Source organism: Protopterus annectens, chromosome 8.part0 (genome assembly GCF_019279795.1).
Source record: "Protopterus annectens isolate FY-2018-M chromosome 8.part0, PAN1.0, whole genome shotgun sequence".
Classification (NCBI taxonomy): Eukaryota; Metazoa; Chordata; order Ceratodontiformes; family Protopteridae; genus Protopterus; species Protopterus annectens.
The window spans coordinates 1,366,197,561-1,366,217,978 of NC_056741.1; the positions used below are offsets into that span (position 1 = coordinate 1,366,197,561).

A 20,418-nucleotide genomic window follows, 5' to 3' on the forward strand; every position below is an offset into this window, starting at 1 on the left:
TATAAGGGGGAAGATGACCCCAATATTTAAATATTTTGATTCATTTATTAACTAGCTAAACACACAAGGGGAAAATGCCTGTCTTCGGGGTCGAGCCAAACTAAGAGCACTGTCTGCTTAAGTGACTTAAACATTAGGGAAATGGAGACCAATAGAATCAAACCCCAGACTACAGGACAAATCTCATTAGGAGCTCATAGCCTTAATCTTCTACAATACACTGTGAGCCATCTCTCTTACTGACTTCCCTAATCTTGCTTTTTTATATTGCAGTGAACCTTAGGTTGAGTTGGGCAGTGTATTTTAAAGGAATGTAGAGATGATTATAACCATAAGATTTTCTTCACTGCCCTCCCCCCCAGCCTTTCATAACCTTGTTTTTTTCACACAAATTTCCAGATACCATATACTCCTCACACAAAAATCACAACTGGTGCTCTTACAGGCAAGTCTAACATGTATGCCGGTCTCACCACACCATTTTTGGTTTTATCAGCAAACAGGCTGGTCTAATGTCTGACAGACACATTAAACTAGACAAGTTCCAACAGTAAACCCTGTGGTATATCATACGTTACCTGCTATGTTTTTCCTTGTTGCTTCTTCTTCAGCTACCACCATCTGCTTTGGAATATGCAGACAGTTTTCTATTTCTTCTTATAATGTGAGGATATATACCGGTTTTCTTTGACTTCTCACCAACCTCCCGAGAGAAGCAGGACTAAAGATTCCTAAAGAACCCTAGACTTCTTGCCTGCCTCACTAGTGATGCAGGCTGATGTGGTAACACATCTAGCATAGCCATGCTGTAACTAATCTATAATAAAATTAGCATTCAGGAACTAAGCCAGTCTGCATTCAGAATACCATAGCCTAAGTTTAAAGTGAGATTTTGGAAGTCCTTGGCTCCTTCAAATAAACATCTCTCTGAGTGGGGACTAATATTCCCCTCCTACAATCATGTGGTACTACTAAGTTCATCAAGAATTACCACCAAATCAAAGTACACTGATATGTAGCTCTTCTGGATTTTTTGCCTTAACTACCTTTAGGGTTTCCAGTTTCTTCTCCATGCTACACCCTCTCTCACTTTATTTCTATGCACAATTGTTTCCCATACTGGCTCCCTGTTCGATAATTTGAAAATAAAACTTAAATTCACTACAGTGCTTTCAAGGTAACAATTTGAAATGCCAGGACCTGCTAAAATGAGTTCTAAAACAAGGAGACTGAATGGATGAAAAACAGACGTACATATATGAGAGAGGGTTCTGGGAATATTCCCTTTTTTCCGAGGTATGGCAATCTTGGAGTTGGTATATATATATATATATATATATATATATATATGTTTGGGGTGTGGGGTGTGCAGGAGGACTTTACCCCTGCAAAAAAATAAGTTAAAGGAAGACAGCAAACTTCAAGATTCACTCTTTCCCTGGGTTTCTGGGTTTTCAGTCTTTTTTGGCTTGTTGCCACTTGGCATTTCACGTACTTACATTGCAATAGGGAGTCATTTTTAAACTAGACTCCAGCCTTTTAAAGTAATCCTTTACCCATTTTTTATACTGCATGAAGACTTTTTTTTTTGCCCAACCTTCACTTTAGCTTCTCTTTTTCTTGGGATGCTTTGACAAACATGAGATGATTGACCAAAAATATATTGCTTGAAACAAATCTTGGTCAACATCCATTTCATTGAAACTGCATTTCACTGGTCTGTATTATTTGTGAAGTTATGCTCCCCAACCCCTACATAAAGAAGGCTGTACTGTCTGCTCTCCTACTGATGTTATAATCATATCCATAGTCACTGTAACATGCAGGTAGGGAGAAACTCACCTTTCAATTAACCATTTGTAGGAGTTGGCAGTGCATTATTCCAGCTTCTTCTTTAGTTTCTGCCAACCTTCCAAGTTAATTCTCATACTATGTCCCAAAATACTGTAGTCTGCCCTTTTGGATTCACCAATACTTTTTTTTCTGGCAGCACTTTGAAGGAACAGACCACTGCTCCAAAATATACCTTGGAATGAAGCCATTGAAGAATCACTCTCATAAAGATGATATCTGACTACAGAATGGGGAAGGGGATGGGTCTTATAATGTGCAAACTATTATCTGCAAGTAGCATTGACAGATACCTGCTAACACAGCAATGACCACATGCCTGATTGAATACAAATTAAATCATAAAAACAAGAGAGATTTGGAACACAGAAACGACATGCTTATTTACTACTGAAATTAATCCTAGGAAGATATAATACATCGAAGACAGACAAACTCCATATGCCCTCTTTCCTCTCTGAACCAGAAAAATAACATCCTCCTTTGAGGCATTAATCTAAACTGGTTTCACTTTGAAATATCAGTAAGGCCAGTGAAATCAAACTATGCCTGCTCAGTTTGTTTAGCTTAGGTAAAAATTCCCTGTTAAACCATTTCATTATTTTTACAATTTTTTTTCTTTTTTGTTTTTAGTAGAGAAAATGTTATCTTGGGTGTGGTTAATAATTTTTGTGAATACTTTATTAATGAAATTAAGAGCCTGCATTTGTAATAAGGATCTTAGTTAATAGGCCAAATAATATTAATCAGAAGAGGTACTCTACAGGAGAAAATTGTGGCGACTTAAAGATATCTCTCAGTGGGAAACAATACAAGTCCAGATAGCCAGTTTAGGTAGTGCTCAATGTGCAAAGAACATCAGTCATACATGGCACTCAATGAATCAGGGACAAATCACAACAGAAAAAAGGACAAATCCTGACATAATCAGGAATCTTTTAAAATATTAGCACTCTTGAGACATTGACAGAATAAGAGAATGTGAATTAATATACATATTACATTTTCTAAAGTAAAAGAAGTCAGTCACTCTAATTAATGATTACCACTGTTTATCAAGTGTAATTACCACCTTTTCTCAAAAGTCACCAGTTTTAAGAGGGATTAAGAGGGATAGAGATAAAATTTGAGTCAAAATCAGGAACATCCCTGAAAATCAGGGACAGCTGAGAGTTAGACAAGCATTTTCAGGCGTTTGGCATTTTTAAGGACGCACTATATATTGACAGAATTATTTGGCATTTGGTTACATATGGCAGGAGATTATATTGATTGCTTGTTTGGTCTTTATCTCCATCAGAAGCCAGTCATGTAGTGGACTGGGTTGCCTCCCCCCACACGGTGGGTGAGCTGGCACTGGTCACTGAGTCACACCTTCTGTCAACTCCTCCAGTGTCTGATCTGCTACTCAACATCTGACATCTAGGTTGTAGTCACACTTTATCCTTCTGTACTTCAGAGATGGCACTTTCATACACAAAACTCTAGTTTTTCACAATAGTTTAAGGTGTTTGCTTTTTGCTGAAGGAACCTGTATGTAAAGTGTTATACAAAGGTGTGAAAGAAGTTTCACTGAGTTTAGCAACTGGTCCTCAGTACTGCAAAAGGGTATGGTGACTGGAAGTATTGCACTGTGATTCTCTTCTGGGCTAGACTGGTTGCCTGACAGCTCAACTCACAGAATTTTTTGCTAAGTAATTAGTATAATGAAATGGAGTGCTACAGGCAGACAGGTACGCTCAGACACACCCACACACACAAACTACACTTTCTTAACTAATGTACACATACTTTTCAGCAAGCTGAACCTGACGGATACTGTCCAGTTAGATGTAATGTTCCCAGAGACAGATCGAACTCTGGCATTGTAATGCTTGTGATGATCCTTGTGATGATCCTGTTTGAAATACAGACTCAAGAGGCCCACGGTGAGGTCACAATGACAATGCGAAATATTGGAACAGAGTGCTTCTTCCCACAGATGACGGCCATATCTGTCAAAAAGATAGTGAAAAAAAAACAGTTACATGTTAGTGTTTTGAACTACCTAAAAAAACTCAAGGAACAGGAAAAGCAAGCACCTGGTTACAGTAACAGCACTCCTTTGCCATTCATTTAAAGAAATCAAACCCAAGGCCATCTACAGTCAAATACCTTCCTTTACAACACATGGGTACTACCAGTGTACAAAGTATAAACACCAGCCAGGCATGTTTTAGGTATTTGGAAGTACAGCTTGACATGCCTGGCCTTCAGGCTTGCAAAAGGACATTAACTGCAGGCTTAAGAACTCTAATAATGTCAGTGTCACAAATAAAAATAGGAAGTTCCTTTCCTGTTCCATTAATCTAAAACATTCATTTACTTTGTATTTGTTTAATAATAACTTGAGAAAATGTTCATATACTATTAATTATCTATAACAGATAAGACTTCACATTTCCATGTGGTTAATGGCAAAAGGAGACAATAAGTCTTCTGTATACTCCATTTTATTTACCACATCTGCACAAAGCTGGCAAACTCCTTAGTTTGCAGCTGAAAACAGTAAAACATGAGGCACACCTAAATCTTGGTCCAATTTTTCTGTCAATCCTATGACCTGGACTTCTGTGCTCTGTCTCTGTATATAACCATCTCAGTATCTTATCCACTGCCATGTCTGAATTTTTATCTCACTTAAGCCACGGCAATAGGGATGAGGACCATCAGATCACCTAGGGTCCAGAGCCACATAGTAACATTTACCTAACCTAATTATCCCTTTCTGAATTTTTTGTTATCTTGTGAATGTGTCTTTAAATATTTTCTTGGTCGTATGCAGGCAGGTCTCAACAATGTGTAGGCTGTCAAGTTTTTATGTGTTCATAGAGATCTATTCCATGGGATTTCATCTGGGGTCAAGCTGCATCACCCTCCCACTCACCTCACATATAAGAACACTGGTCACTGGCTGCCTAACTCTACCATCCCACCTAGCCCTCATGGCTTAGCCTCGCTATAGGAACTCTGGTCACTGACAGTATCAACTGGTATTATAACCCTTATAGCAGTATCAAACCTGCTAAATGTCAGAATATCAGGGAGACATGTTACTGCAGATGATCAGTGGAAAGTCGTACGCATTGGTCAAAGGACCTTTGTTCTTCTCTACTGAAACTCAAGCTAGAGTAATCTGGGAATTTACAAAGAACTACATTTGATTGCCTAAACCTCCAACTGCATACAATGTAATTATTAACAAGGCACTTGTGACTGCTTGTGTGTACCACAGTCTAGTCAAAGCTTTATTATACTCTCTATACTTCATGTATGATTAAAGTAACATACTGCAAAAGAACAGTAACTTTCTGTATCTTGCTGTATAACAGTTTGAAGATCAGTAAGGTTTACAGTTGAGTTTTGATATCACAGCAACACTAACATTTTGAAATTTGACTTATCAGACCATACTTCTGTGAAAAGGTATCACAGTGCAATGTATCAATTTTCTGTACCAAGAAATAAATGACTTTTTGTAAACAAATGAATTCATTAAATAAAAACAATACAGGTGGTTGTAAATACCTTACAAAATGTCCTTTCCAGCAAAATCTTCAGGAGTTGTACCTGCAATGTCAGAGGCTCAAAAGGCAGCACACTAGACTTTGAAGATCAGAAGGCTATGAGCTCTATTCCCACACTAGGTGAGTGGACTCGCACTCCAGTACTAACACTGTGTTGCAGCATTACAAGGGTACTAGCCATCCCAGATGGTATGTTAAGTCGAGGTGCCCAAGCTGATGATAGCTCATGCAGGTAAAAGATTCCATGACACATATGGGAGAAAAGAGTAAGGGAAAATCCCTGATGTATTACCCAAATTTTCCCATCCATCTTCCTCCAAAACAGACACATGCCTTAGCTGGACTAACCTAATCAAAAAAGTAAAAATATGCGACTATAGTGAGGAAGATGATGGGAAAAGGTGGAATACACCAGGTGTGAGTTATTAGAAAAAAAATGTTGAAGGTGAATCCTAAATGCCTCTTAAGCATTTAAAATAATCAAAAAAATTGATCAGTGATCGTATATTAAATAAAAGAAATTCTGACTCTCTGCAGCTCAGGCTGTGCCTTATATTGTTAGATGATGATAATGTGCACAGTGACTGGGCTTTGATGTTCAGGTCTGCATTATGCTCTCAGCAAACCTTCCGAGAGTTGACACCTTGCTGTGGGTGTCCAGCCATCCATTATTGTATGTAAACTGAAATTGTATTTTACTATGTAGCTGTGGATTAAAACAGTAGCTAATTTTGCCTTGAATATGCCCATTTTCCTTTGCAGTACAGGTTACCAGCACACTGTATTCACAGACTCCTATCAATCCCAGTGTGACCCCAGGTCCCTAGACTTTGGGACATGTGATATAAACCAATTCTTTCTGCACCATGACAAAGTTCATCCTAGAGATGGTAGTTAAGTGTTAACAGCAGTGCTGAGAAATGCAGCTGTGCCATACCATTGACTTTTTTTAAATAAACCATACTGCATTCTCTACCGCACTTTCCTGTAACACACTTTGGCATGACTTCAGCCTGAAAACCCATGTAGTGAATTGAAACAGAAAGAAATGTATACAGATAAAAATATAACGATCGAGTACTGCTGATTCTGCCATTGTGCACAGGCAACATCTCTAAAGGATCCCAGGATCAACTCACCAACTCAGCTACTACAATCAAATAAAAATATAAATAAAAATAATACCCAAGTTTAGAAATCCTAGATTAATATGTTTTCCCTGTGAATAACCAACTATCTAGTCCTATAACATTCTTATCAATACCTAAATGCCTTATACAATCACTCTGCTTTGCTATCATTCATCATGGCTTCCTAACCCTCCTAAGCACTTACTTTCCCTCCTACATCTTCAGTTCAGAACTATTTCCTAATTTCTATCCATACCTACCTCTCCCTTCTCTTTCCCTCTCTCCCTAATCTCAACTCCAACACCTAGAACACCTCACTGCTTCATCATCCAACCATGATTGCAGTCGTCATATTTCTGTTCCCTTTATCTCCCCTACACTAATCACTTTACTCTGATCACTAATAATCTGCCATCCCATTTCTGTTTCCTTCATCTCCCCTACATTATTCACTTTACTCTGATCACTACTAATCCCCTCTCTCAGACGGAACAAGAACCATCGATATTTATAGGATACTCACTTCTGTTTGCGTTTGTATAATTTCCAGGTATTGCCACCTTATGAAACTGTACCCTTACCATAGTCATTTCCTTCTTCTTCTGATGTCTATCTGCTTTAACATAAACCACCGTACCACACAGACTGCTTAATTAGCATGCACAACTCAATTTCACGTACAGTTTCACTGTTTTTTACCATACTTATCTTTACAATACTTTTATATACTATTTGTATATTTTGTACCATTGTACTTTAATCAGTAATCATTTGTCTATCATGTATTACTGTATAGTTTTTCCCCCTTGGCCTCAAATAATAACTGGCTCTCTCCAGAAAGACTATCCTGGTTAACAACTGCAATAAATAAACAAACAAATGAATAAATAACCACATGGCAAACCAGGATACTTAGCCTCAATATTCCTGTTAACTAGAAGCACTCATCCTAATTTAGTTCTCCATTAATTTTCTGCCCAAGCCATCCAATTTCACTCCGTCAGTTTTAAACGTACCTTTTGCCATTTTTAAACTTACCGTTTGTACTGCACTTGATACGATACATTTAATGAAGTATTTGAATGATGCGACTCCCATGTCAGGATATATCTGAAGTGTTTGGAATTCACTTTTACTTTCTCTGGTTTTCCGAGTCTGACTTCTGTAAGTAAAAAGAAATCAACTACTCAGGCAACAAATACTCTGACTGCATATCAGAAACAAAAACATAATAAAAATATATGTAGACTATTCACATTAGACCTAGGACACTTATTGGCAAACTATTTCATGCATACAAAGTGGGTACCAGTCTCCTGTTTCTGCAGGCCTTTTGCTTTCTATAGAGTCCGTGCTTACAAAGGAGTCACGTTAACACTAATGAAGATTAGGGTGATTTTATAAGGCAGGTGGTGAAATATATACAGTGGATATAAAATGTGTACACACCCCTGTTAAAATGCCAGGTTTTTGTGATATAAAAAATGAGACCACAACAAATCACTTCAAAACTTTTCCCATCTTTAATGTGACCTATAACCGTACAATTCAATTGAAAAACAAACAAATCTGTTAGGGGAAGAAATATAAAAAATGTACAATAAGCTGGTTGCATAAGTGTGCACACCCTTAAACTAATACTTTGTTGAAGCACCTTTTGATTTAATTACAACATTCAGTCTTCTTCGGTAGGAGTCTATCAGCATGGCACATTTTGATTTGGCAATATTTGCCCACTCTTCCTTGCAAAATCGCTCCAAATCTTTCAGATTGTTAGGGCATCTCTTGTGCACAGCCCTCTTCAGGTCACCCCACAGATTTTCTATTGTATTTAGGTCTGGGCTTTGGCTGGGTCATTCCAAAACTTTAATGTTCTTCTGGTGAAGCCATTCTTTTGTTGATTTGGATGTATGCTTGGGGTCATTGTCATGTTGAAAGGTGAAATTCCTCTTCATCTTCAGCTTTCCAGCAGATGCCTGAAGATTTTGGGCCAAAAGTGACTGGCATTTGGAACTGTATACAATTCCCTCCACCTTGACGAAAGCCCCAGTTCCAGCTGAAGAAAAGCAACCCCAAAGCACGACACTGCCATCACCATGCTTCACCATGGGGATGGTGTTCTTTTGGTGATGCAAAGTGTCGTTTTTGCTCCAAACATACCTTTTGGAATGGTGGCCAGAAAGTTCAACCTTGGTCTCAGACCATAACACATTTCCCCACATGCTTTTGGGAGACCTGATGCATTGTTTAGCAAAATTTAGCCAGGCCTGGATGTTTTTCTGTGTAAGAAAGGGCTTCAGTCTTGCAACCCCACCCTATATCCCAGACATATGGAGAATACAGGACATTGTTGTCACATGTAGTACACAACCAGTACTTGCCAGAAATTCCTGCAGCTCCTTCAGTGTTGCCGTAAGTCTCTTGGCAGCCACCCTGACTAGTTTTAGTCTTGTCTTTTCATCAATTTTGGAGAGACGTCCAGTTCTTTGCAATGTCACTGTTGTCCCATATTTTCTCTACTTTTTGAGGACTGTCATCACTGTGTTCCACGGCATATCCAACGCTGTGGAAATTTTTTTGTACCCTTCCCCTGACTGATACCTTTCAACAAGGATATCCCTTTGATGGTTTGTAAGCTCTTTGCGAACCATGGCTTTTCCTGTAGCAGGCAACTGAGTAAATGTCAGGAAAATCCTACTAGGACAGCTGAACTTTATTTGGGGTTAAACAGAGTCTCTTTTAATTGATGGCAGGTATGCACCCAAGAAGACTGAATGTTGTAATTAAATCAAAAGGTGTTTCAACAAAGTATTAGTTTAAGGGTATGCACACTTATGCAATCAGCTTACTGTACATGTTTTATTTTTGATATTTTTCCCCTAACAGATTTGTTTATTTTTCAATTGAATTGTAAAGGCTATATAGGTCACATTAAAGGTGGGAAAAGTTTTGAAAGGATTTATTGTGGTCTCATTTTTTTATATCACAAAAACCTGGAATTTTTAACATGGGTGTGTACACTTTCTATATCCACTGTAGTTATTAACCACTCCAGTGCTCTTTTCTTAGGCTATAGCTAAAAAGGTTATATTCATCCTCTTTTAGAAGTCATTATTCTGTCCACTGACCTTAACTCTTTTTAGCTTGTAAATTCTGCAGATAATATTAACTGACAATATGAAATAATCAGTTTTGTAAAACAGGTTGTACAGTCTGAGTCTTAGCTGCTAACCTGCCTACTCGTTAGTCTGTGGTCGTTGGTCCTAACATAGCCTGCTACAATGAGCAAGACTTTTTCATTAAAAAGAAATTAAATAACATTTGTTTTTATTTGTAGATTCACAGAATGTTACTAGGCTACCTATCCCGAGGGCCGTTCTAATCCTAGCCAAGTTTTCCCATAAGAGTAATGATGACCTGCATCCGCATAAAGCATTGACAGCCAGGCATTTATTAGCCACTTCTCTCCATAAGGGACATGGGTGGGTACTGGGCCTGGTGTAAATTTTATATTCCCCATCCACTGGTCTAAGCTGTGCTTAAACTGGGTAACAGACAAACTCAGCTTTACATGGATTGGAAGCCTTTTCCATAGAAGAGGCAGTCTGTGGGACACATCTGTCTCTCCAGCATGTTCTGTTTAAGTCACAGACAAAATTCAGGTTCCTACATCTTACATTTCTGTTACTCTGATTTATAAATATGTAGGAAATTTATAAGTATTGGGGTTTGCAGATGCCTTTTATGCCAGGCATAGATCACCCCTCAGCAAATGCTACACTTTTTTTCCCCACATTATTTATTTATTTTTTTAAGTACAATTTATTTTTACTTAAGCGCACAATTTGTTTTACTAATTTGTTTTACTTAAGTGCAATTTATTTTAAGTGATCTTGGATGGTACATGGTGGGTTCTGTCAATATATTGACTGGGAACTTGTTAACTATGGCCTGAAAAACAGCTCTTGTACTCACTTTCCTTACTTATCTAGAGGAAAATAGTTTTTTTATTCAGGAATGTCCAAGGGTCAGCTCCCAGTGTTCTCTCCTGTCTATCTGATGAATCTGGGATCTTGAGGCAATGTAGAAATTGCCTCATGTACACGGACAACCCTCTCCTCCTACCACCCAACACTACAACCTGAGAGAGATGCACTTATCTAGCCAAACTGGAGGTAAAGCTCTCTCTAACAAAGACTGAACTTGACAGTCATGAGGAGAAGGTAAACATTTGCACCACACCACATTCATCACATAGTCTCACTAAATCTACACCACCAAAATCCACACACAGTAACACAAAAACATTTACAGAGGCTCTCAATAATAATCTGTCTAAGCTACAGAGACCTCCAAAGCAGAAACGCAAGCAACCTCCATCCCACAGCACAACCCAAATGACACATAGCCCACAGACTCAGTGTGCCAATCAACCACAGCCAATAAAGCAAAACAACGTACCCAACACACTAGTCATAGGTGACTCTATAGTCAGGGACACTGATGTCCCACTCACCAGGCTAGACAAGGAGAAGGTTACTGTCAGCTGCCTGTCGGGTGCCAGGATCCGCCACACAACCCACACACTCGGGTCACTCCACACCAAGTACAAATGACTCCGTCATTGTCCATGTTGGTGTGAATGAGCTGAGACGTACCTCCCTGGACTACATAAAGAGAGACATGGAAGAGCTCTCCGATCTTGTAGCCCAGGCAGGTATGACCCTAGCCCCGAGTAGCATTCTGCTATCACCCAGAATGATACCGCAGTAAAAGGTCAAAATGATTGGCTTCAACAATTGGTTAAGCTTCTGGTGTCATTCTAAGGGGATCCAGTAAATGTCTGCTTGGGATGACATGGTCGACAGACCACGATGCTTTGCCAGAGATGGCCTGCACCTGTCGCCACTAGGATTCCAGATACTGGCTAAGGCTCTTGCTGCGCCTATAGTGCCTTTTTTAGGTAGGGTTCAAATAACAAATTCACCACCATAACAGGAACAGGCAAACAAAAACTGAAGGTAATGCTACTCAATGCTAGAAGTCTAAATCTCAAAATGCACTCACTCGAGGCACTCCTTGAAATGGAGAACATCGATATCTGTGCAGTGGCTCAGACCTGTTTCAAGGCTCCAGAGACCACCCCTGCACTACCATGCTATAACTCATACCACACTTTTCGGCCCTGTAAGCTGGACCAAAACACCAAAGGTGGAGGTGTGTCCATATTCATTAAGGATATCCACACCTCCAGGGTAGTTGCTCAGCATAATTCATCCGAGGTTATCCAAGTGCAACTAACTCTGGGCAAAACTGCAATCCAAACTGTAGCTTGCTACAGATCCCCCACCATGCCCCAGGATTCCCACTCCTCTTTTATTGATGTACTGGAAAATACTGGAAAATATTAGGGTTCAACCAAACACCCTAATAATGGGTGATTTCAACTACCCCACCATTAACTGGGAAAACTACTCGTGTACCAACTCCTTAGCTCAACGCTTTCTGGAATTCATAAACTCCAATGCCCTAGATCAACTTATCCACACCTGCACCAGGGGCAACAATATCCTAGACCTAGTCATTACCAACATGAGTGACCGGTGTTCCACACCTGAAGTCAACTCCACGTTGGTCCGATCCGACCATAAGCTTAATCACCCTTGATATCCACATCCCGCCCCCAACCCCCATTAAGGAAACTACAGTAAAAAAAATTTTCCAAAGCCAACTTCATGCTTCTTATGACAGAAGTGGTGAATGGACAATACAGTTACAACTGCTGAATCCTACACAAATGCACTCTAAGCACTTACACGAGTGCATGGATCGTGCTATCCCAAACAGAACCAATACGCTATCCTCCAAAAAAAAGGAAGCCAATCTGATGGTCCCCTGCCATAAACAAACTGTACAACAGAAGGAAGAAACGGTTGCAAAAGAGAGTAAAATCCCATGAGTGGAGGAGCTCCCTGGTCAGCCTCAGTAAGAAGCTGATATCCCTTATAAGATCCTCCAAAGCTAGCTACAAAAACAAAATCGCCACTAAATCCAAGGACAACCACAAAGCATTCTATAGCTATGTCAAGAATCTAGATGGCAACACCCAGATCTGCTCTGAGTTACAGCACAAAGACACGAAAATTAAAGAACCAACTGATATTGCCAACATCCTGGCAGATCGGTTCAGTGCTAACTTTACATCCCCCTCTCACCCCCTAAAGGTGCCCATATCTATACAGGATGAATGCAGTGTCCCTGTAATCACAACTACGCAGGTAAAAGCTTCACTCTCTAAAGCCAAAAACACAGCATCCATGGGACCGGACAACATCCCAGGCTGCATTTTACACGAACTTCAGAACGAACTGGCTCCCCACTTAAGCACCATGTTCAAGAATAGCCTCGCATCAGGCTTTGTGCCCACTGAATGGCACACAGCAACAGTTATCCCACTCCACAAAAGGGGGAGCCACCACTGACCCCAGGAACTATCGACCTATTAGCCTGACGAGCCTGGTCTGTAAGGCCATGGAACGTATCATCATGGAACTCATAAACAAAGACATTGGTAACCTCCAAACTCTGGATCCCACCCAGTTCGGGTCTGTGAAAGGCAGATCATGCCTCCTGAACCTGATCGACTTCGAGGCAGTCACCAAAGCTGTGGATGAGGGTAAGGTGGTTCACACAGCCTATCTTGACCTCGCCAAGGCTTTCGACACCATCCCCCATTCTGGAATTATAGCTAAACTCAATAAACTAGGTATAAATCTCTACGTCACAAGATGGGCTGCCAACTGGCTCACTGACAGAACCCACACTGTAAATATTGCAGACTCCAAATCTGACCTCAAGGCAGTGACAAGTGGAGTGCCACAGGGTTCCGTCCTGGGACCTCTCCTGTTTGGTATCTACTTCTCTGAAGTACAGGCTAACACAGAAGGCCTCTGGCTGACGAATTTCGCAGATGACTGCAAACTAGGAGCCATAGTCAAGTCCCCAAATGATGTGGACATCCTACAGGTGGGTCTCACTGAGACAGATGCCTGGTGTCAGAGCCATGGCCTCAAGCTCAATGCCAAAAAGTGCAGTGTCATCCCCTTTGGTAAAAACTCTGTACCCATGAACTACTACATAGGCAGCAATCTACTTAAAACCAAATGCATGATAAGAGACCTTGGGACCCAGGTGGACAGTAGTCTCTTCTTTGCTAGTCACATCGCCACAGTAGTCAGGAAGTCCTTCTACGTGGCACACCTCATCATAAAAGGGTTCTCAACCAGGAAAAAAAAAAGAGGTCATTGTTCCCCTCTACTCTTCACTCATTAAACCCATTATAGAGTACAACATCCCTTTTGGAATGTACCTCACAAGACATCTGCAGTAGCTGGAAAGGCCACAGAAGTACCTCACAAAAGAGGATTACTGGCCTCAAACAAATGCCCTACACTGACCGCCTTAAAAAAAACTCCAGCTTTACTCTGTAGCATATCGCCTACTCCGAGGTGAACTCTGCCTAACATATAAAGCTATGTCAAACCCAGAGCTGTTGGACATGCTACACCTAAAGAAATCCCAATCCCTCCAAGCTACATGCTCTAGGGATCTAAACCTTGTCACCACAATAAACAGGACATGCTGAAGAGATAGATTCCTGTCCCAGAGACTTCCTATACTCTGGAACAAGCTACCCATCTATGTCAAACAAAGTTCTTCATTAGCACTCCAAGAAAACTCTTGATGAGTGGATGGGAAATAGGAAATACACCCCGGGGATCACTTCTGTGTCTCTGCTGGACAGTGGCACAGGAAAATAACTTTCTTGGGTGGCATAAGCTATGGTACCTTGCTGTCTAGGCTTGCGTAGGCCCTTGGGCCGATAGCCTAGTACCTACCTATGAATCCATGTCTGTCAGTTTAACACAAAGTTAAGGCTATTAACTGCTAACAACCATCAAGTTCACACTGTAGATTTTGTGATTCTTTTACTCTGTGTAACCTGAGTAGGTCACTTAACCAGACAGTACTCCTGGACAGAGCTCTCCATTACTTTGCTCACAAATCAGAGACCAAGACCCCAAAATTAGGGACAGTATATTTTTAAAAAATTACTCCAATTTGCTTGGAAAATTAATAGAACAACTTTTGCAAAAATAAAAAAAAATTCCGACGAGTTAAGAAGTATGAAACTGTAGTAGCTGGCATTATTACTTAACTGGAATCTCGTGAGATTCATCAGAAAACCAAAGATTTCATGAAAAGCAGAGCAAAAATATGAAGCAAAATCAGGGACAGTTCAGAGCTCTGCTCCTTTGTCTCGCATGAAAAGGCAGATGGTGTCTAGAAGGTTTTCCCGGCTAATAAGTAAAAAGATAAAATAAAAATTCTGTTGGTGACATCATATCTCTAGCTACAGACATGTACTCTGAGTAGCATGCTCCACTACTTAGAGCTTGATACATCTGATGGAATGGGATATTTATAAATAATGATTCTTAACTCGCATATGACTGGATAATTAGCATGTTATGCGATGCAAATCTTAGATTACTGCCTGGGGTAACAGAATAATTAGAATAATTCTTACAAAATTCACTTATTTTTAAGGCGACTACAAGAGCATTGAATGTTAAGTGCTTGCACCTATATTTAAACAATAAAATAAAACCTATGCTGTAAATATAACTTTGAAAAAGCTAGTAGTAGAAATACCACCATGGGCCTCCCTGAAAAGAAAATTTCCCCCTAGTAAAACTCAGCCGGCCAATAAGGAATAAATTAATAAAGTTTTTTTTTTTTGAACAGATCCAGCTCATAAAGACAATTGCACTGGTCAGTAGTTTGATTCTGAGAAAACAGTACTGGCCTACACAAAATACAAGTAATGCAACTGGTTCTGACTTCTGCTCCTGACTGCCATATATGCATGTGTGCACCAGAAACAAACTGCAGACTGACTATGCAGTGAAAGTGAGAGGAGGCAATTATCTGGCCTATGAATAACAATGAGGACAAAGTTTATTGCCTCAAAGTAGTGTCCGTTTAAGTGACTTGTTCAAGGTCACACAGTAGGCAAATGACGGTTGGTGTAATCAAACCTTATGCCACAGGAAGCAGCTTGTTAATAGCTCATAGTCTTAATATTTTGTGCTAACTATCAGACTCCTTACTCTTATACGGTTTATCCAACCTTGCTGATTTCACTCAGTTTCTCTGGCTAGATACATAACTCTCTAGTCTTAAACAGGCAGGCATTACTCTTGCAGGCAAGTTTTTTCTTTAGATCTAAGTTCCTATTTGACTTAAAGTTATAATTGTCCATCATTTCACCTTTTACCTGTACTATTGTTTATCTGCCGAAATGTGAATAACATTGCAATAAAAATGTCAAGAAGGGTTAGTCCATTCACCTTGTGAAGAAGATAATAAATAACTATCTCATGTACACAAAAACAGACACATGCACATGTGCAGATACACACACATGCATGCACACACAAATATTAGTTTACTATGTAAACCCAGTTAAGACAGTTAATGAGTTAAATAAAACACATAAAAGCCTATGAGTAACCAAATATTCGGTACTTCTTATTATGAAGTAGAAAAAACATCAGATGCAGGGACTGGACTACTTGTAAGCAAATGCTGGAAAATTGTCTCTCTCATAAAAGGCCTTGTACTGAGGCTTGCATCATGGAGGAAATGTGCTCACCAACAAAATGAAATTCTAACTTTCACAAATGTTGAAATCTGTGGCAGATGGAAGACAAAATACTAGTGTTTAAGCAAGCAGATGTTTTGCATGACTCTTTTAGTTACCCACTGCATCAGAATGTCTGTTTTCTACAAAGTCATACACTCTCCCCATCTGTACACACACAACTTTTTTTTGAAGATGCACCAGTTAATATGTGCATTACTCAAGAAGTCTTTAGAAGTCAGTGTGACAGGTACAAACTGTTTCAGGAGCATTTGTGGAAGTCTGTGTATACATTTATGTATTTATTTTTACATTTATTATCCGGGTTAGTCCAACTGGGCCCAGGGTGCCCTTTTTCAGCTGAGATCCGAGGAGAAAAACTCCAGGAAAGTAACTGAAAATAAGAAAAAAAACCTAACAATTCAAGTTGCAAGATATGCACTTAAAGCATCTTGCTATGCAATAACTTTATTACCTAAAAACTATCTGTTCTGCACACCTGTTTATACTAATACTTTGATTACAATAAGACAGTAAAATTATAATACAGCTGATACAGGTGTTACATAAAGACAGAACTGCACTGTGAACCTTAGAGAATGTCAGATCAGACACACAAATATTTTATTTAACTCATTAACCGACCTTGAAAAGTAAAAACAAGCTACACGAATTCAAGGAAGGCATTTCATGATATTTGTTAATATTTAAATTCTGGCTAGAAAACACAGGTGAAAGTATGACTCCATTGACAAGGGGTAATGTATGCAAAACTGCAACCTCATAACAGTAATTGCAGTCAGAATACAAGTCTTACAGAAAAAGAAAAGTAAAATATTTTGTTACCCTAAAAGCAGGGTCAAAAACTAACAGGATTCTTGTTGATGTGTGTGTGTGGGACAAAGAGGGGCTGTGGCTGTTTTCTAATTGGCTGGTGGATGTCACTGTGAGTTTAGGTGGGATAAGAGTTGTACAACTGCAGTACTTCCTGTCCCAAAACCATTGTAGACCATATAGTATGAGAAAAAGGACATCTATCAGTGATAATATTAAATTCTCCTGATTCCCATGCTCCAAAGAACAATAACTGGATGGAATTTATGAACATCACATTCATATTCTCTTCATGAATTAATGTAAAAGCAAAGACCTTGCTTGATTTCAGACACCATTGTGCACTTTTAGGATACAGGTGACCAAACAGCCCTATTAGTAAATAAAATTCCACTTACCCCTGAGGTAGTACTATTTTCCAGTAGAGTGACATGCATTAATGACGCAATGTAAACTACTCTCTTTTCACTTACAGAAACAGCTTCACAGGTATTGCATGCCTATAAAATACTGCTAAAGCAAACTATAGTACAGTGGAGAAGCAAGTTTATTAATTTATGTAAAACTATTTGTCATCTTTCAGCATTTACAAATTTGGGTCTACCGATTCGTAATTACAGCACCATAGCAGTATTCATCAACTGTCTATCAGTTGTCATACACTAAAAACAGATTAACACAACCAGAGTAAGTAACCTGTGGCAAACACCTCAAAAGAAATTTGGACATTAAAGCAAGTCCACACAATCACATCTATCTTCTGCCCCAGACTTAATTACATCCTTCTAATGTCGTGTTACTCATTTGAGATTGCTGCACAAATGGGATCAACAGGGGAGGCAAAGGAAGCACATTAGTAATTAAATATAGGTATAAGTAGACACACACACACAGCAGAAAAGGATTAAAATATCACTTCAAACACACAATCACTTCCAGACCCCGGCAATGGGTTCAGACTATGCCCCAGCCACTTATATGAAAAACAGTTGACTTCAATTCAATTGCAACCGGGCAATAGTTTGAATAATATCCAGCCCCTAAAAAGGTATAACGAAACGTTATTTAAGTCCACACAAACTAAATTAGGACAGATGAGAACTAAGTTTGTGAATTTCACTATAATTCCTAAAAACGGAGTTTTATAATTCCTTTAAGGTTGACTGCTCGAACCACTCATTTAATCCCTTAATCCAACGGTAATCACTTGGAAGTTAACTTTCACAACAGTAAACTGCTACACCAATTGACAGTCGTACCAGAGTCGCCCAATGCCACTGCAGCGGCAACCAAAAGTAGAAAAACAGTCGCCACCATCCTCGTCGAAGTTGGAGTGCCTAGTGTATGCCCCGGCTCGAGCTTTCTTTCTGCTGGTTCTGTCCTTCTGTCAAAGAAATGATTTACAGTTCGCTCTAGTGATGAAATGTGTAGGCGCGAAGGGAGCCTCCCACTCCGTGATCTCACTGAACCAAAAAAAGGAATACTAAGTTCCACTTTACAAGTTACTGAGAAAAAAAGAAGCCCCATAAAAATACCGCCTGGGCAATCCCCTGCGAACTACTCATGAAGTACTCTACAAAGAGGAAGGCTGGAGATTCTCAGGAAAGCCGCTGTGAAACGAGTCCAAGAACTAGTTCCATTAGCTACGGTTACTCGTATAACAGCCAGACAACGTAAAAAGGCGGGCAGCCTTCACCTTGAAGTTAATTCACTCACTACTGGCGGGGTCATATCTCTGTCTATCATACCTCTATCTATCATACCTCTATCTATCGTACCTCGCAACACACGCAACCGTTCAGATTTTTGCAGAATGTACAGATTTTTGCTTTATAATTTTGGTCTCTCCCTCATAAAGCTTGGGTGCTTTGGCAACTTATTGAGGACTGAAGTCAGTAAATAATGACAACCTTTTGAGTTTCAGACATCATATCCTTCAGATAATACATGATGATGCAAAACCTTTTATTCTCTTTTTAAGTTTACTAGAGCAGTATTTAAAATGTGTTCCTATTTTACGGCCTTTGACCCCCCCCCCCCCTTATGTTTGGTTTGTTTTTGTCCAGATTTCTTGTGCTAAGAGCAAGAGGTGAGAGGTACGTTAACTGTCTATAAAATGCGCTCAGTTTAAACTCAAATATCGTCTTGTTTCTACAGATATTTCTCTGTGTGGTGGTGAAGGATGAATTCAGTTTTCTTATGTCCGCTTTTTATTTAGAGACTAAGTCAAGTGGAAACTAATCTCACTGTTGTTGTTTCCAAGCAGAGACCATGTAAGTTGTGTACCCCATTAATTATAACCCAGAAATAAAATGAAAAAACTCTGAAAATAATCCAGCAAGGAAAAAAGTGCGTCCCGCATAACTTCCCTCTGCACCTGCATACTTTTCCATGAAATGCATTAGTCTACATGCTGCACCCTTAATTATGTATTCAGCTTATATAACATTTTCTTGCCAATAGAATGAATCATCCCCATGCAGAATGTGAAAACATCTAGGAAATACCAGATTTTCAGTATTCCGTAAGTGTGTGTGTGTGTGTGTGTGTGTGTGTGTGTGTGGAGTGTCTAGCATAACTCTCAAAGCCCAAAAATAGGGAGAGATTTTAAATATTGCTCTTATAAACTTAGAAAGCTGCTAGAGTAACAGGGTTTGTGTTAACATACATTTTCCAGAATTATTTGAAGTCTGAAACTCATATGTATGCCATTATTTAGTGACACCGGTCCTCAGATCACCCCAATCATTTGTCGGAAAACCATACATTTTACGAGGAATAGACCAAAAATAACGGGACAAAAATTGGACAGTCTGCGAAAATCTGGACTGTCGAGAGGTATGCCTGAACTGTATATTTTTAGGAGGGACAGTGCTTTAAATGTTAACAAATTTCCCTGTTCCACATTGAAGGGGGTTGTCACCCATTTTTAAGATTTTTTTTAACAAATATATTACCCATTTTTACTACATTCTATACAAGGGTCTACCAAAAGAACGAACTCACATACATGGAGTTCAATATACAAGAACGCAATTATCCCATCCTCAACGCTAAAATGCCGAAGGTAAGGTATTTGCACAGTGCTAGCATTAGATAGAGTCGTTGTTAGGGTCAGGGATGGTGAGTTAAGGTTAGGGCTCGGACGGCGAGAGAACAGTCTGGAAGTTGCTGTACACTTTGTAAAATCTTGCCTACACCACAGCCAAGGCCTTGGTCTGGCTAAAAGCAACCATTAGGCATAGAAGTAATGCCAAGCAAGATGCCGCTCCATTACAGAATGGAACTGCACTCACACCTGCGACGAGATAAAAAAAAAAAAAAATAGCCC

At 39.5% G+C, this 20,418-nt stretch overlaps 1 protein-coding gene across 1 annotated transcript in view; it reads right to left on the reverse strand.

The window, feature by feature from the left end:
- IL10RA (interleukin 10 receptor subunit alpha) overlaps nucleotides 1-18,681 on the reverse strand; it is a 37,984-nt gene extending 19,303 nt beyond the window's left edge. The window contains exons 1-3 of the mRNA XM_044079447.1: nucleotides 18,347-18,681; nucleotides 7,586-7,709; nucleotides 3,643-3,845 (exon numbers count right to left, since the gene is read on the reverse strand). Coding sequence (XP_043935382.1) covers nucleotides 3,643-3,845; nucleotides 7,586-7,709; nucleotides 18,347-18,614 — 595 coding nt within the window. The 5' untranslated portion in view covers nucleotides 18,615-18,681. The remainder of the gene's footprint in view (nucleotides 1-3,642; nucleotides 3,846-7,585; nucleotides 7,710-18,346) is intronic.
- Between the last annotated feature and the right edge of the window lie 1,737 nt (nucleotides 18,682-20,418).